At 41.4% G+C, this 15,775-nt stretch overlaps 3 protein-coding genes across 3 annotated transcripts in view; 2 read left to right on the forward strand and 1 right to left on the reverse strand.

Moving 5' to 3' along the window:
• LOC133040791 (uncharacterized) overlaps positions 1-5,144 on the reverse strand; it is a 29,424-nt gene extending 24,280 nt beyond the window's left edge. The window contains exon 1 of the mRNA XM_061120945.1: positions 2,908-5,144. Coding sequence (XP_060976928.1) covers positions 2,908-3,359 — 452 coding nt within the window. The 5' untranslated portion in view covers positions 3,360-5,144. The remainder of the gene's footprint in view (positions 1-2,907) is intronic.
• Positions 5,145-13,212: 8,068 nt separating this feature from the next.
• LOC133040792 (histone H3) lies at positions 13,213-13,638 on the forward strand. Its single transcript, XM_061120946.1, has one exon. It carries the CDS (start codon positions 13,213-13,215, stop codon positions 13,621-13,623), a length of 411 nt encoding a protein of 136 aa, XP_060976929.1. The 3' UTR covers positions 13,624-13,638.
• Positions 13,639-14,634: 996 nt separating this feature from the next.
• On the forward strand, positions 14,635-15,079 carry LOC133040158 (histone H2B type 2-F). The gene has a single exon (XM_061119916.1). It carries the CDS (start codon positions 14,669-14,671, stop codon positions 15,047-15,049), a length of 381 nt encoding a protein of 126 aa, XP_060975899.1. The 5' UTR covers positions 14,635-14,668; the 3' UTR covers positions 15,050-15,079.
• The last annotated feature ends 696 nt before the right edge of the window (positions 15,080-15,775 follow it).

Genomic DNA, 15,775 nt, shown 5'->3' on the forward strand with positions numbered 1-15,775 from the left:
CTGGGTGGGGGTGGGGGGGCTGGAATTGTACATGCTTATTTAAGATATTGGAACAATTCACAACGTTCAATGATTACAACAAAAACCAACACCTATAAATCACTCAAATTTCTGTGAACATTCTTGATAGTTTTCTATATATCCATACATATTTATATATACTGGTAATATTCTGTATTAATGATAATTCTATCCTTTTGGCTCACATAGAGAATGTACATCAATAGCTACAATATAAAGTTTGGAGTCGAATGTTTCAGAGGAAGAATCATTGTGAAAGATGACAGGCACATTTAGCCTTCAGGAGGATAATGCTGCTATTCAGAAAAGTTGGGAGTCTGGAAAGATAAGGTAAGTCTTCGAACTGGTCCAGTGTGATGTCTGATTAGCCAGTGACACTTAAGTGCCTCTATCATGGTAATGGAAGTAGACATGCAGACTAAACAGTCATTTGTACACATGTATTGTACTGAAAGTCCTGAATCAGCCATGGGAGGAACAAGCTGACAGCCAGGGCTGGCTTAAAGAGCACTTGAGCCACTCAGGAGGTAGAAGCGGGAAGGAAATTATTTTGTTATCAAATTAGAGGTGAAATAGCATTATATTCCTTACTGTTACAGATGGTTAAGAACGACAAAAACAAAACTATTAACACAAAACTATGCATAATGTATACTCTGTAATTCGACAAAATTCAGAGGCTGGATATGGCTAACAGAAGATTCAGTCAGGCCTTATTTTAAGTATTTAGTGGAGTAGACAAGATGGGAAGAGGGGTCACTATTAAAATCACTGTAAATAAGATGTATAATTAATGGTTAAACTGTAAGCTCTTAAAGAAATTTAAGAATAAAAAAAGAAATATCCCTTCATAACAAAATTAAGTACTGTTAAAACACAACCAATGGTATTTAGTTAAAAGAAGCTGACTACATTTTTTATTCTTTTTTTTTTGCCCCAAATGCTTTAAGGAAATAAGCAGTTGTACGTTTTCCTCCTGTAATATTTTGTCCTAAAATTTTTTTTATTAGAATCATTCACCTAAAGTTTTTTTCTTTTTTGGTATCAAAGATGCAAAATTTAACATATCGTAAACAAATTAGGGCAACGTATACTCAGATTCTAAATATTTTTGTTTAGAAAAACTGTTATTTAACCAGTTATTCTCAAACTTTAATGTGTTTCAGAATCAACTGGAGGGTTTGTTAAAATACGAATTGCTAGATCTGACTTCCCAAAGTTTCTCATGTAACAGGTCTGGGGTTTTGCGAAATCTGGGTCCAAGATTTTGGATTTCTAGCAATTCCCAGGTAAGCTGATGCTCCTAGACTAGATACCACACTTTGGGAATCACTAGTTTAGATAATGGATATGTCGCATCCTCCTTCCTTTATTCTTTGATTTCTTTTCAAACTTTTGATAATTTCCTTCTTCAGAGGATCTCATATATTCAATCTGTATTGCCTTTAAAATGAAAAAAATTCAATCTGTATTGCCTTTAAAATGAAAAAAAAAAAAATCATAGTGATGTTTGAAATAGAAATGTCATCAGTTGCTGTTGAGATTTTAATTTGAAGGGAAGATGAAACATCTTGAACATTGAATCCTTTTGTTTACTTCTTACTTGGACATCTTCACAAATGTTATTCTTGCCTCTCCCTCCCTGATCCTACTCCTCCCCTTTACTGTATATCTTATCAGGAAGCCAGGCATTCTGCTCCTTAACAGCCTGATACAAGCCCGATCTCTAAAGCCAAGCCTGATCATTTTCCAGCAGCCAGTGACCTCTGCTGTTAGGACTCCTATAATAATCATCTTTTACATTTCACATCATCCCAAATTTGTGACACCCATGTACTTTTGGGCTGTGTATGTATTTTATGTATTATTTTTTTCCCCTAGTGCGTGGGGCTGCAAAGAGTTGGAAACCTCTAAAGTCATAGGCCTGAAACACCAAAAAAACCCCTTTTACTTGCAAACGTAATAGCTGCAAAACTACAATTAGACAAGAGGTGTGGACCTACGCTTCAATTCAAATTAGGGCAATTTAGCAGTGGTAGTATAAAGACTATACCTATATATAAGAATTTGCTTTTGCCTTATTAAAAATTAAACTCTGCTTTCTGTATTGATGGTATGTTTCTGACAGTCTCCTACTGTAAGCCGCAACAGGCCTTAATGGAAAAATCACATACCAGAACTTTGTTTCTTGAAGACATGCTTTCACATTAAAGTTCTATAGTCTGCTCAGCTTTTATTGAAAATTCGTATTTGTTTCTGCATTTGTATCTTTGTAATATTATCACCGAAAAACACATCTCTTAAATCTTTAAATTCTCCCTTGAATGTTGTATACACACACTGCTCTCAGCGGCTGTGAGGCCCCTCTAGCATAAATACAGGACACCAAAATACCTTCCATATACTGGCCAGATAATCTCCGAATGTTTAAAATTCAATAAACCCACCTCTCACCTAACAACCCCATATTTGTTTCATTTTTGAATGGCCGGTTACTGGATTTATTTCTTTGCTAGTGCTTTTGCACCTTCCCAGGTGAGAAGATTGTAATGACAATTACCACCACCCAGTGTGATCACCAGAGCTGAGAAGTGAAGCCCACACAAACTACTTTCCACAGCCTGGTCCAACGATTACAATTGATAGCGAGCCCCAAAACAAACAAGTCGAAGCAGACAAGTGAAGAGCAGCTTTTGGTAAGTGACTTGTCTTCCGAGCGTTGGCATTTTTTGAATTCGTTACTTCTGACCCCACTCTAGTCAAATACAAAGTTACCTATATTTTAAGTATCCAGCTCTTCAGATGACCGTGTGGTTGGCCCTAAAAAGGGCCTTTGAGATTGTCACACATAGCACAGGGGCAGCAGCTCAACCTCCGAAGCCATACAGGGTTCGTCCCTGCCGCTTTAGCGCGTAGACCACGTCCATGGCAGTGACCGTCTTGCGCTTGGCGTGCTCCGTGTAGGTGACGGCGTCCCGAATAACATTCTCCAGAAACACCTTCAGTACGCCTCGGGTCTCCTCGTAAATGAGGCCGGAAATGCGTTTGACTCCCCCACGCCGAGCTAGGCGCCGAATGGCGGGCTTGGTGATGCCTTGGATGTTATCTCTCAGGACTTTGCGATGACGCTTGGCGCCACCCTTGCCTAAGCCTTTGCCGCCCTTGCCTCTTCCAGACATGACTAAGCTGCTCAGAAAACCTTGCGGACAGAAAGGCCTGCTTTTACCCCAGATATACAAGAGCAGCGGACCTGACTGAAAACCGAAAGCGCGCGGGCGGGAAGCGGTGCCAATTGTCCCCGCCCACTCGACTGTTCGTTGTTTCTGCTGTTTCCCCATCCTCCTCCACCCTCCACAGGGCCCTCTAATGGATCCTGTCCTTTCATGTTTATTAATTTATTTTTGAAGTATAGTTATTTACATTTTATATTAATTTCAGGTGTACCAACAACGATTCAATATTTTTATAAATCAGATTGCATTTAGTTATAAAATATTGGCTACATTATCTGTGCTGTAGAATATGCCCTTTTAGTTTATTTATTTTATACATAGTACTTTGTATTCCTTAATCCTCTACCCCTATCTTGCCCCTCTCCTCTCGGACTGTACTCTTTTATTTATTTTTATTAGTTGGAGGCTAATTACTTTACAATATTGTGGACTGTACTCTTTTAAAAGATCTATTTGCCAGAATTCCCGGGAAAATTCGGATCCAAGCTTCCGGATCCTGCCGGTGTTTTCGCCTCTGTCTCGCGCCGTCTGTGAGGTCCCAGAAGAGATTAGATTTAGGCTAAGAACAAAGGAATGGGGGAAAAAACCAGGGGAAGGGCAGATGGAATCCAGAGACAGAAAGGAGTTAGCGAGCTGCAGCGCCGGATCTAACCCCGTCAGAGAGATCCTAGGCTTCGAAACCACGGTTACATAAAACAGCAGACACGGTTTCCACAATTAGCCGGACAGACCCAGGAGGCGACCCCTAGTGCAGCTGCACCTGGCATGCGTGGGGAGCGGGAAGGAGAGAGAGAGCACAGTAATTCCCGAGTCTCGTCTCTATTTTGTGCGTATGAGGCATGGAGTTTCACCTCACCCAGGAGAAATCAGATCCTAGGAAAAGTGGTCTCTATACTGCAAGGCTTCTTACGTGGAAGTCAGTGAATCCAACGCACTGTCATCCTAAACTCTGCAGAAAGAAGCAATACATAAAAAAGAAGACTGAAGGGGTTTCTGTACCTCAGTTCCTACAGATCCTCTACATCTGACCCTTGTTTTCAGCGAGAATTCAGTGCCTAAATTGAAGCCCCACATGAAGTTAGCAAAGTTTGCTGAATTGAGTTTCACACAAGAGGACATCTGCTCCATATTGAGAGTCATTATCAGAAACTGCCTTATGAAATTGGGGTTCTACTGATAGCACGTTCATTACCAGGGTCTTCTGTAGAATATAGGAAGAGATGTGGTTTCCACCTCAGAAAGAATTATCTTTTTTCTGAGATATGTTTATTATTATTTTTTCCATGTCTAAAACATACAAACTTGAAAAAAAAAGAAAAAAGCTAATGGCTAAATAGAGCAATGTTAAATAAGATGCAAAAAATTTATGTCCAGAATATTAGAAATTATAATTTTAACTAATATATTTGCAAATTATGTTGTATTAGCCTAGTCACTGGTGGGAAATAAGTGATAACAGACCAAAAAAAAAAAAATAAACAATTTATCTGCCTTCTTTCATCTCTCCTTTAGTTCTATCTTCTGTGTGCTGCTGCTGCTGCTAAGTTGCCTCAGTCGTGTCCAACTCTGTGTGACCCCATAGAGCCCACCAGGCTCCCCCATCCCTGGGATTCTCCAGGCAAGAACACTGGAGTGGGTTGCCATTTCCTTCTCCAATGCATGAAAGTGAAAAGTGAAAGTGAAGTGGCTCAGTCGTGTCCAACTCTTAGCAACCCCATGGACTGCAGCCTACCAGGCTTCTCCGTCTATGGGATTTTCCACTTCTGTGTGCTAATGAATCTTAAATCTATATCTTTATCTAAACTTCTAGGCTCCAGGTTCAAAGATTCTCCTGATTATTCTTCAGTCATTTTAAACTCAAAATCTCCCCAAATCAAAATGTTTAAACTCTCCAAGGTGTGACTCTTGTGGGGGTTGAGGAAATATATTCTCCCTCCACCCTATAAAAATTGAGGTTTTCTCTCTGCTCATCTGGAGAAGGAAATGGCAACCCACTCCAGTATTTATGTCTGGAGAATCCCATGGACCGAGGGGCCTGGCTGGCTACAGTCCATGGGGTTGCAGAGAGTCACACAACTGAGTGACTGAACAACTCTGCTCTTTGGATGGCGCTATCATGCATCACAAGCCTAAATGAGCAACCTGGAATTCACAATAGATCTTGAAGGGTAGTAGCGTATGCCACTTCAGAATATGACTGAGTGTTCTGGACATGCTACCTCAAAATATGTGGCATTGGTGTATTGATTATTTTGAGCTGTAATACTTTGAAAAACAGCTAATATAGGGATAGACTTTCTTTGAACTCCTTTACCTACCTAAAGACAGATCCTCAGAAAGGAACTCAGTGGATAGAAATCCCATTTCCATGGGATTTTATCAATCAGGGAAGATTGGCGCAACACAGCAGAGGAAACTGGACATCACTACCACATTCAGACAAATGTCACAAACGATCACACCACTCATCTGTTCTAGGGGCCCATTCGTCTTTCCTAAAATTCATTTACTCTCCCTTAAAGGCCTACCTGACCACTCTTTCCTATTAAGATGGTATTTAAGTCTGTATTCTAAGCCATTTGGGGGAGTTATTCATTTTGCCCTGTATCTCTCACATAAACCTGAGGTATACCTATTAATAAATTTGTTTGTTTTTCTCTTGTTAATCTGTCTTTTATTACAGAGGTCTCAGCTGAGAACTCAGAAGGGTGGGGGGAAAATTATTTTTCTTTCCCTGTAATATCTTCCTCTCCATTTGCTGCTTCAGGGCACAGAAACACATGCTTTTTTCTGACTCTTTAGCAACTCTTACAGAATCTATCACATTATTTTATGTATCTTTTGCATCTTATATAGCCCCCCTCCTTTTGAGTGCCTGGCAGTGGTTTTCATTTCTCTTTGTAAACCAACATGTTGTTCAGTATCTAGCACAAGCTCAATAATTGTTTATAAAAAGAACAGTTCCTCCATTTGACTGCTTCAAACGCTACTAGGAAAGAAAGACACAACCAAAGTGAAACATGATGAAACAACCGCAAGCCAAGATTTGATCTCAAGTGCTCTCAGCCTGCAGCAGCTTGAAGCAGGGCTTTGGTTTCTGGCCAGGCTGAGGCTGGGGTCGTGGCAGTGAGCACCAAATCCTAGCCACTAGACCAGAGGTCAATGACAAGGCCCTGGCTCTCTGGCTTTGCAGAGAATTTGCACAAAGATGGAAAGTAGTGAAACCAGTATTTGTTAGGAGGATTAAGAGTCCAGTATGTGCAGATATATACACATGGGCAGGCTGAGCGAGAGTAGCACTCTCATGGTGGTTTGAATAATTTTTATGGGGCATTGCTTCCAGGCTTCCCTTGGCCAGTCATTTCAGTTTGCCTTGTTCTGAGTCTGTATTTGGTATATCTCAGGATCTTTCCATGTGGGCACATGCATCTCTTAGCCAAGATGGATTCTAGTGAACAGGCTTATAGGTAGTTGACATCAATTACTATGAGGTGATGCCCCCTCCCTTTTTGACCTCCAAGGAGCCTGTCAGCATATGTGTAGTCAGGGAGGTCTCCTTAACTTCATGAATGAGAAATATATGGTCTTTTATCTGGGCAGAGCCCAGCCTCCTGAAAGAAACTGTTCGGCCTGGGGTCCATATATCTCCTTCCCCAGGCTGACAGAAGTGATGATTTTTGATGTCAGAGGGAACAGGGCCCTAGGCAGATTCAGAGAGAGTATCTACAAACTTTCAGTACACTTCATCCGCCTGTGGAGGGACTAATCACTCATTACCTAAACAAAATTCTCTCTGAAATAAATTCTCCTTTTCCCTGTTGCAAGTAAATTCAGATTGAGAAAGCAATCCATGTGCAGCTGTATTAAATGAAATAACATATGTACACTGTTGTTACAAAAATTAAATGAAAGGAATGTTGAGGAAGAGGATATGTTTAAAAAATACTTTTTTTTTCCCCCCGGACAGGCTATATGTAGGTTGACTTGTGAGCATTCTGTTCTAATTTTCCCCACAGACCAGAAGTATTAAGTGTCCTGCTAACAACTGTAGCCTGAATTTTTTTTCTAAGTTGCAGTTCAGTTCATTCTCTCAGTCATGTCTGACTCTTTGTGACCCCATGGACTGCCACATGCCAGGCTTCCCTGTCCATCATCAACACCTGGAGCCTACTCAAACTCGTGTCCATCATGTCGGTGATGCCATCCAACCATGGCATCCTCTGTTGTCCCTTCTCCTCCCGCCTTCAATCTTTCCCAGCATCAGGATCTTTTCAAATGAGTCAGTTCTTCGAATCAGGTGGCCAAAGTATTGGAGCTTCAGATTCAGCAGCAGTCCTTCCAATGAATATTCAGGAATGATTTCCTTTAGGATGGACTGGTTGGATTTCCTTGCAGTCCAAGGGACTCTCAAGAGTCTTCTCCAAAAACACAGTTCAAAAGCATCAATTCTTAGGTGCTCAGCTTTCTTTATAGTCCAACTCTCACATCCATATATGACTACTGGAAAAACCATAGCTTTGACTAGACGGACCTTTGTTGGCAAAGTAATGTCTCTGCTTTTTAATATGCTGTCTAGGTTGGTCATAGCTTTTCTTCCAAGGAGCAAGTGTCTTTTAATTTTATGGCTGCAGTCACCATCTGCAGTGATTTTGAAGCCCCCAAAAGTAAAGTCTCCCACTGTTTCCATTGTTTCCCCATCTGTTTGCCGTGAAGTGATGGGACTAGATGCCATGATCTTAATTTTCTGAATGTTGAGTTTTAAGCCAACTTTTTCGCTCTCCTCTTTCACTTTCATCAAGAGGCTCTTTAGTTCTTTGCTCTCTGCCATAAGGGTGGTGTCATCTGGGTATCTGAGGTTATTGATATTTCTCCCTTCAATCTTGATTCCAGCTTGTGCTTCACCCAGCCCAACATTTCGCATGATGTACTCTGCATATAAGTTAACTAAGCAGGGTGACAATATACAGCCTTGATGTACTCCTTTCCTGATTTGGAACCAGTCTGCTGTTCCATGTCCAGTTCTAACTGTTGCTTCTTGTCCTGCAGAAGCAGGACAGATTTCTCAGCAGGCAGGTCAGGTGGTCTGGTATTTCCATCTCTTGAAGAATTTTCCACAGTTTGTTGTGATCCACAGAGTCAAACAAATGTTAAAAATAATAGCCTATAAAATCCCTGCAATATGTAGCTCAAATCTTATGAGGATGGTTAATGAAGCAAAAAAAGTTCTTGTTTGAATAGCTTTAAAATACTGTGTGTAACTTTACTTGAACCTACTACAGTTCACAGGTACATGTTATACTGGAAAGCCAGAAATTGTATAAACTTATAGCAGAGGGAAAACTTTCTTCTACATCTTAGATTCTTGTGACTGGGCCTGAAAATTAAACTGACATAAATCCAGTCAAAAGGAAAAAAGGATGTAATTTCATATTTCTATGTGTATACAGGAGTCTTCAAAAGGAACATGAAGACCTAGGTAGGCTCCAAGCTTATATAAAACTTTTAAAACATAAAAAACCCGATGAATTCTAGAGATGTGACAAGACCAAAGGGTTTGGACAAAGGTAGCTAACTATGTGAAGTTAACTAGGGGAGTTAACTAGGTAGAGAAGTAACTAGGAAGATATGGGTTAGTTTAATAAGGTTTGTTTGAGCAGATTCCTCTTGGCTTCCCAGGATTCCCTGTCTTGGAACACGCTCCTGTATAGAGAAGACACCTACCATATGGGGCAGGGGGGTTAATCTCCTTTTTTAAGGAAGAAAAGGGGTTATCAGAGGGCCCTTCTTGCATCTGCTGTTTTTCAAGTGCCTTCAGTTTAAAAAGCGAAAAATGAAAGTGAAAGTTGCTCAGCCACTTCTCCCTTTGCCACCCCTTGGATGTAGCCTGTGCCAGGCTCCTCTGTCCATGCAATTCTCTAGGCAAGAATACTGGAGTGAGTTGCCACTCCCTTCTCCAGGGGATCTTCCCGAACCAGGGATCAAATCCAGCTCTCTTGCATTCCAGGCAGATTCTTTACCATCTGAGTCACCAGGGAAGTCCCCTAGTTTAAAATAATCCTTATCTCAAAATGACATATTTTAGGGGTGGCATATATTGCCACTGATGGGTTTCAAGACATGCTACTCCAAAATATGGCACCTCAGCATATTGAATAGCTGAAGAAATTTTGAGAAAATGACAGGAGGAGGGTCACTATGACCGTCCCCAGACTTTCTCACCTGAAAGAGGTCATAAAACTCTTCTGTGAGAGGTGCCCTCCCTATTCCCAGAGAAAAAGAGCACCCTTATCTCTGAAGACAAAGGGACACATAGAAGAATCCTAATAAGCAGGCCTTGCTGTTCCCCTAGTTTAGTACGTTTACTTCATACTCATTGACCGCTCATATTTCTACACAACACCTGCTCTTCATTAAATCTAGCATGAAAATGCTCAGGCTGCTTTCTTCAGATCTTCATTTCCTTATGAATGTTCCTGCATCATGTAAAACTTTAACAGGAAAAAAGCACACACATTTATTTATCTGTCTTTGTTTAATTTTCAGACTCAGCCAGGGACCCTAAGTGGGTCAAGGAAAATTTTTCCTCCCAGTACAGGCAGTAGTGTTAAGGTCAGGCAGGAAAGGGGAAGTGTTTATCCAACAAGTAGTGTGTTGGGGGAAAGAGTTTAGCTCAGAAAGGGATAAGAAAGGAAACTCCAAATCCTTTGCCTTCTCTCCATTTGGTCCAGGGTTGCAAGCCATTCAAAATGAAAAGAAGCAGGCACGTGGCCTGAAACCCACAGAATGAAGATTTAGTCTCAAATTTGAGATACTTGAAACCTCATGGGCACTTGAAGTAAAAAACAAGACACAAACTATCTTCCTAGAACTTATAATTTAGTTCATTACTTTTTTGTATTAAAAACAAACACATGCACATACAAAACATTATATGTTTTGCCTGCTTATTTCCTATGGTAAAATTTAAGCTTCTCATGCCTGTTTTCTTCCCCTGAAGTGAAGTGAAGTCGATCAGTCATGTCCGACTCTGCTACCCCGTGGACTGTAGCCTGTTCCCCCAACAGCAAGCCATGGAGGACCAGGCTCCTCCATCCATGGGATTGTCCAGGCAAGAATACTGGAGTGGGTTGCCATTTACTCAGTACTAAATAATGAAATTTTAGTGCCCAGTCTTAAAACTGCAGATTCTTGTTATTTCTAATGAAAGAAACTTCAGAAATATTAAAAAAGATTGTCTCTTCCTCACCACTGCAGCAAAGCACAGATTCTTCTGTTATAAACTTGCTTTTCATAAAGTGGTATATTGAGAACATTGAAAGGATTATTACTCTATTGTTCAATGTGGAGACTAGGTGAAATTGAACTTATATGAATCAGAATTCTCTTATTAAAGGTGACTTCTAAGACAATCATGTATCATATTAAAGATGACTTCTAAGGTGACCATATATTACAGATTGTTATATTCAGAGAAATGTTATGTATGACCCATAATAATGTACTATTCTGATTATCTTATTTGATTTGTTGTCTCAGAGTTAACATTTAAATTGGCATCACTGTTTTCTGAGAAGCAGAAATTCTTATTCAGCTTCTTTATTAAGCCAGAGGAAGACTCTCAGAATTTTCTCATTCTCTGTTATAAAGATACCAACTAAAAAAACAAAAAAACAAAAAATGCACAACATGAGAGTTGTGAGTTAAGTTATTTGGGGCAATATGAGGACTGCAGCCTGGGAGACCGCACCTCAGATAGCTCTGAGAAACTTCCAAAGAGGTAGAGGGAAAAGACAATATATACTTGATTTTGGAAAAAAGGGAGCACATGCAATCAAGCACATATTTTTTATAGAATTTCTGCTGGCATTATGAAACGTCTGCTAGTCACAAGAGACAATTATCACCATGGAGGATTTTAGTGTTTTTCTAGATATCTTATATCTATATTTTCTTATAAGAATTGGGCTCATGAAATCAGCTCCTGAGAATATCTAACTATCTAAAGACCCATCCTGCCAGTTTTCCGGAGCACAGAGTGCCTAATTTCTGCTTTCCACCCTGAACTCCTTCAAGGAGTGTTGGCGGTCAGCAGCTGCAGCAGCCCATGACTTAATCCTTGTAGAGGCAGACAGCAAGCACCTGTGGCAAGTGCCAAGTTTTGGTTGATAAAGGTAATACAAATCCCATTACTGTTGGATTCTATATAAACAGACAGCTTGAGAATCTTTTTCTCGTTTAAATGAACACATACCATACAGCTTGGCCTGGAGTGGATACATGAAAACAAATTTAAAAAAATGTTTTTCAAAGAAATGTGACACTTGGGTAGGCAGTTTTGGGCTGTAACCCAGACACCTACCGTGGGGTAGTCTCTTCTTCTGACGGTAACAACTGAGTTGAGTAATTTGATTGTATGTTGGGAAAATTCTTCAGTGCTTTAAGATATACCCCAAGTCTGAAGAAACTGGAAATCCACTGTGATTTCTTTCTTGTGCTTTAGAATATTATGTAGGCCTTGTTACTTATCCAAGATGAGCCATAACATCTCTGAGATTCAGTGTATCTGTAAAATGAGTTAAATAACATCTATTTCACAGAGCTGGAATTAAATAACATATGTAGAAAATTTTAAAGTAGTGAGCGGTGCTCTGTATATGCAAGATATTATTACAAAATAACCACAGGAGATGGTAACAGTTGTTCACATCAGCAACACTTTCTCCCTGACATTTTAGATCTTCTCCCTATAGGAGGAGATTGCTGCTGCCTAAGGAGACTTCTAATATGAATCAGAATTCTGTTATTAAAGATGACTTCTAAGGCAACCATACATCACAGGTTGTTTCTACTTTGTGTTTAATGTTCAGGAGAAACTCTCAAAATTACTTTTAACTTCAGGAGAGTGATCATCATACCTTTGAGCTAAGTTTTGAGCCTCTTGGGCCTGATTTTATTCTCAAGTTTGAGTTTTTATATGTGATGTTTTTCCAATCAAATAAGCATATCATTAAAAGTGTTTGTTAGTTATTGCAATTTTAAGCATTGGTAACCTTACATAACTTTTGTTTTATTACATGCAATTTTCTGAGAAATTCTTCAGAGCCCAGGAAATAAAAGGCAAAAGATCTTCAATTTCTGTATAGAGAATAGAAAAGATTTGAAACTGTAAGCATTAGGAAACACTTTATTGAAAATATGCTAGCAGCTCAGTAATCAACAAATAATTTATGTGCTTTGACCCTTTAACGTTAAATGACTGATAAGCAACTTGGCTATTTAAAGCTATTCACTATTGTAAGGGAGAAAATATTTCCGGTCTTATCTTCCCTTACTTAAAGCGGTTTGTCCATAGGACATAATCACACATTGATGGGTTGAGGAGAAAACCTCATTCGGGGTGGGGGGTGGGGAAGGCAGATGGCTCTAACTCTGAGTTGGTAACCATCACACAATTTTGGTGTAGTTCCGAACCAGGTAACAGTGAAGTTTAATTTCTGGTTCCTTCAACTACATATTGTTTTGTTGAACCTCAGTCGCAATGTAACTGTCGCTTAATTCAGTGTCAGGAGCTAAATAAATTTGCTAGTTACTGGAGAGGAGTTACAATAATTAGTAAGTGGAAATGCAGGCTGAAACCTAGGGCGTGCTTGTATTTTGAAAGAACCTGCTAAAATATAAATCCCAAAAACACTTCATAAATTGTTCTTCCGAAAGTTAACAGCAATATAAAGACAAGGTCTTTAAAAAGAAATCTGTGATAAGATTATAGAAAAGGGCTGGAAAAGGGAGGTCGTAAGTGAAGAGACTAGCATTACAATTTCTGCTCAAATAGGATTGAATTCTAGCCAATGAAATTACAATTTCGGAAATTGCTAGCTTTTCTGGCCCAATCAAGACGAGGCTATGTCTATAAATGAGACTGCCGAGGAGGGCCGCTGAATAAAACCTGTGAGAAACCATGGCGCGTACGAAGCAGACTGCCCGCAAGTCCACCGGTGGCAAGGCCCCGCGGAAGCAGCTGGCCACCAAGGCGGCTCGCAAGAGCGCGCCGGCCACGGGCGGCGTCAAGAAGCCGCACCGCTACCGGCCGGGTACCGTGGCCCTGCGGGAGATCCGGCGCTACCAGAAGTCGACCGAGCTGCTGATCCGCAAGCTGCCGTTCCAGCGGCTGGTGCGCGAGATCGCGCAGGACTTCAAGACGGACCTGCGCTTCCAGAGCTCGGCCGTGATGGCGCTGCAGGAGGCGAGCGAGGCCTACCTGGTGGGGCTGTTTGAAGACACGAACCTGTGCGCCATCCACGCCAAGCGCGTGACCATCATGCCCAAAGACATCCAGCTGGCTCGCCGCATTCGCGGGGAGCGGGCTTAAGGCGTACATCTTAAAGTAGACGATCTAAAGGCTCTTTTCAGAGCCACCCACGTTTTCATAAAAAGCAGCTGTACCAGCTTTCACTTTAGTCGGTGAGCTCTTAATGCACGAATGTTAAGGGTAAAGCGGGTAGGGGAGTTTAACACGCGTTGAGTGGTGAGGTTATGGAATTAAAGCTGCCAGACGCTAGAGGGAGCCCCAGAAGCGAGGTCTAGGTCATTTTTGTTAACTGCGCTTACAAGCCGGTTTGATTTCTTAGCGCAGAGCTCCAACCTAGATTTCTGAGAGAACTGCAAGAAGCTAGATTCTCTGCCAGTTGTAGCGCTTTCCAAATTGCTAGTACAAAACGTTAGCACAAATCTGAATACTGAAGAAGGCCGCCATTATGTGGTTACTGTAGGAATAGTAATCGGTTTCAGCTCGATTCTACAGTTACTAGAATTAGGCCAGGTGTTAGATAAATCCTCGATCCCCAAGTAGTTCCTCGGTATTTCAACTGTTAAGAATGGGGACAAGAGCCCTGAGATATATAGGATCCCATCTTCCTAACTGCATGAGACAAGGCGCAAACCGTAAAAAAAAAAAAAAAGGGGGCGGGGGGGGCGGCAGCTAAGGTATTGTTGCGAAAACCAGAACCAAACTTCCACAAAATAGTACAGAGGAGTAAAACGATGCAAAAATAAGAGGACGTTAGCTTGTCTTTAGCACGCGCTTCAGATCGCTACTATATACAAGTCAACGAGAAAAAGTGAAAATCATTGAACAAAAGACCCCAAACAGGTGAAACTACATTTACTTAATTTAGTGTGAAACAGAACATTTTGATTGGTTAACAAGACATTTGTTGTAAGAACCACTAAGAAAACGCCAGCGGAACCTTATTTACATGGACTCTGCCTCTCTATGACGACACTGTTGTATATTAACCAATAAAAATGCAGTACTCTGTTAGCCTTCATTTGCATAAAGGCTCTATAAATAACGCGTAAGGGGCCAGGTCTGAGGTAGTCGGCATCGTTTAGTACAAGCGTGTGTTCCTGCAAAAATGCCGGATCCAGCAAAATCTGCTCCTGCGCCTAAAAAAGGTTCTAAAAAAGCTGTCACGAAAGTGCAGAAGAAGGACGGCAAGAAGCGCAAGCGCAGCCGCAAGGAAAGCTATTCCGTTTACGTGTATAAAGTGCTGAAACAGGTGCACCCGGACACCGGCATTTCGTCCAAAGCTATGGGCATCATGAATTCCTTCGTCAATGATATCTTCGAGCGCATTGCTGGGGAAGCGTCGCGCCTGGCGCATTACAACAAGCGCTCGACCATTACTTCCCGAGAGATCCAGACGGCGGTGCGCCTGCTGCTGCCCGGCGAGCTGGCCAAGCACGCCGTGTCCGAGGGCACCAAGGCGGTCACCAAGTACACCAGCTCCAAGTAAGGGCGCTCAAAGGACGAAATCGAACATCTACGTTATACACAAAGGCTCTTTTCAGAGCCACTTACTTTACCAGAGAAAGTGGCTGTAAACACTTAAGAATTAGTTGCGTTGGGGGGTCCGTAATTAGGATCGCGTTTACATGTGGGGCTAGGTTGGGTCAATGGTAAAAGTTGCCCTAGCAGTTCAAATTCCAAACGCCCCATGGTCCAGTGGTGCCACCTAATGGTAAGTGTCGTCTTGCTGGTAATAAGTGGTGTTCAAGATGATCCCTACCTGCCTAGTCTGAGTCCTCAGTGTTTAGGTATGGGGGCAGGGGGGCTAACCTACTAAATTTATTTGTTGTTTTATCTAGTAAACGAGCTGGGATTTACTTTCAACGTACAGATAGTGTCTTGAGTTCCCCAATCCTCGCTGTTTACTAATATTTTAGTCTTTTTTAAACGTACATCTCTGGGTATCTGTCCCAAGCTTTTGCCAACATAGCCAGGTGTTTTAGTGTGTTGGCCTATCAGCAAATCCCAACTTAGCCATCCTCCCCTAACTTCTTAGCCTAGTGACCCTCGACCAGATAAGTTTTCGCACTCTGCCCCCCAACCCCAACCATGGGACGTTTGGCAAATTTGGAGACGTTTGGATTCCAGGAAACTTGGAGGGGTGCTACCTCACTTGGGAGGGTGCTACCGGTGTTCCGTGGGTACATCCTATATAGGGCAGCTTACCGCCCCA

Source organism: Dama dama, chromosome 20 (genome assembly GCF_033118175.1).
Source record: "Dama dama isolate Ldn47 chromosome 20, ASM3311817v1, whole genome shotgun sequence".
Classification (NCBI taxonomy): Eukaryota; Metazoa; Chordata; class Mammalia; order Artiodactyla; family Cervidae; genus Dama; species Dama dama.

Bases quoted from the DNA above. Each gene is read 5' to 3' on its own strand.
- LOC133040792 (XM_061120946.1), top strand. From the start codon at position 13,213: ATGGCGCGTACGAAGCAGACTGCCCGCAAGTCCACCGGTGGCAAGGCC.
- LOC133040158 (XM_061119916.1), top strand. From the start codon at position 14,669: ATGCCGGATCCAGCAAAATCTGCTCCTGCGCCTAAAAAAGGTTCTAAA.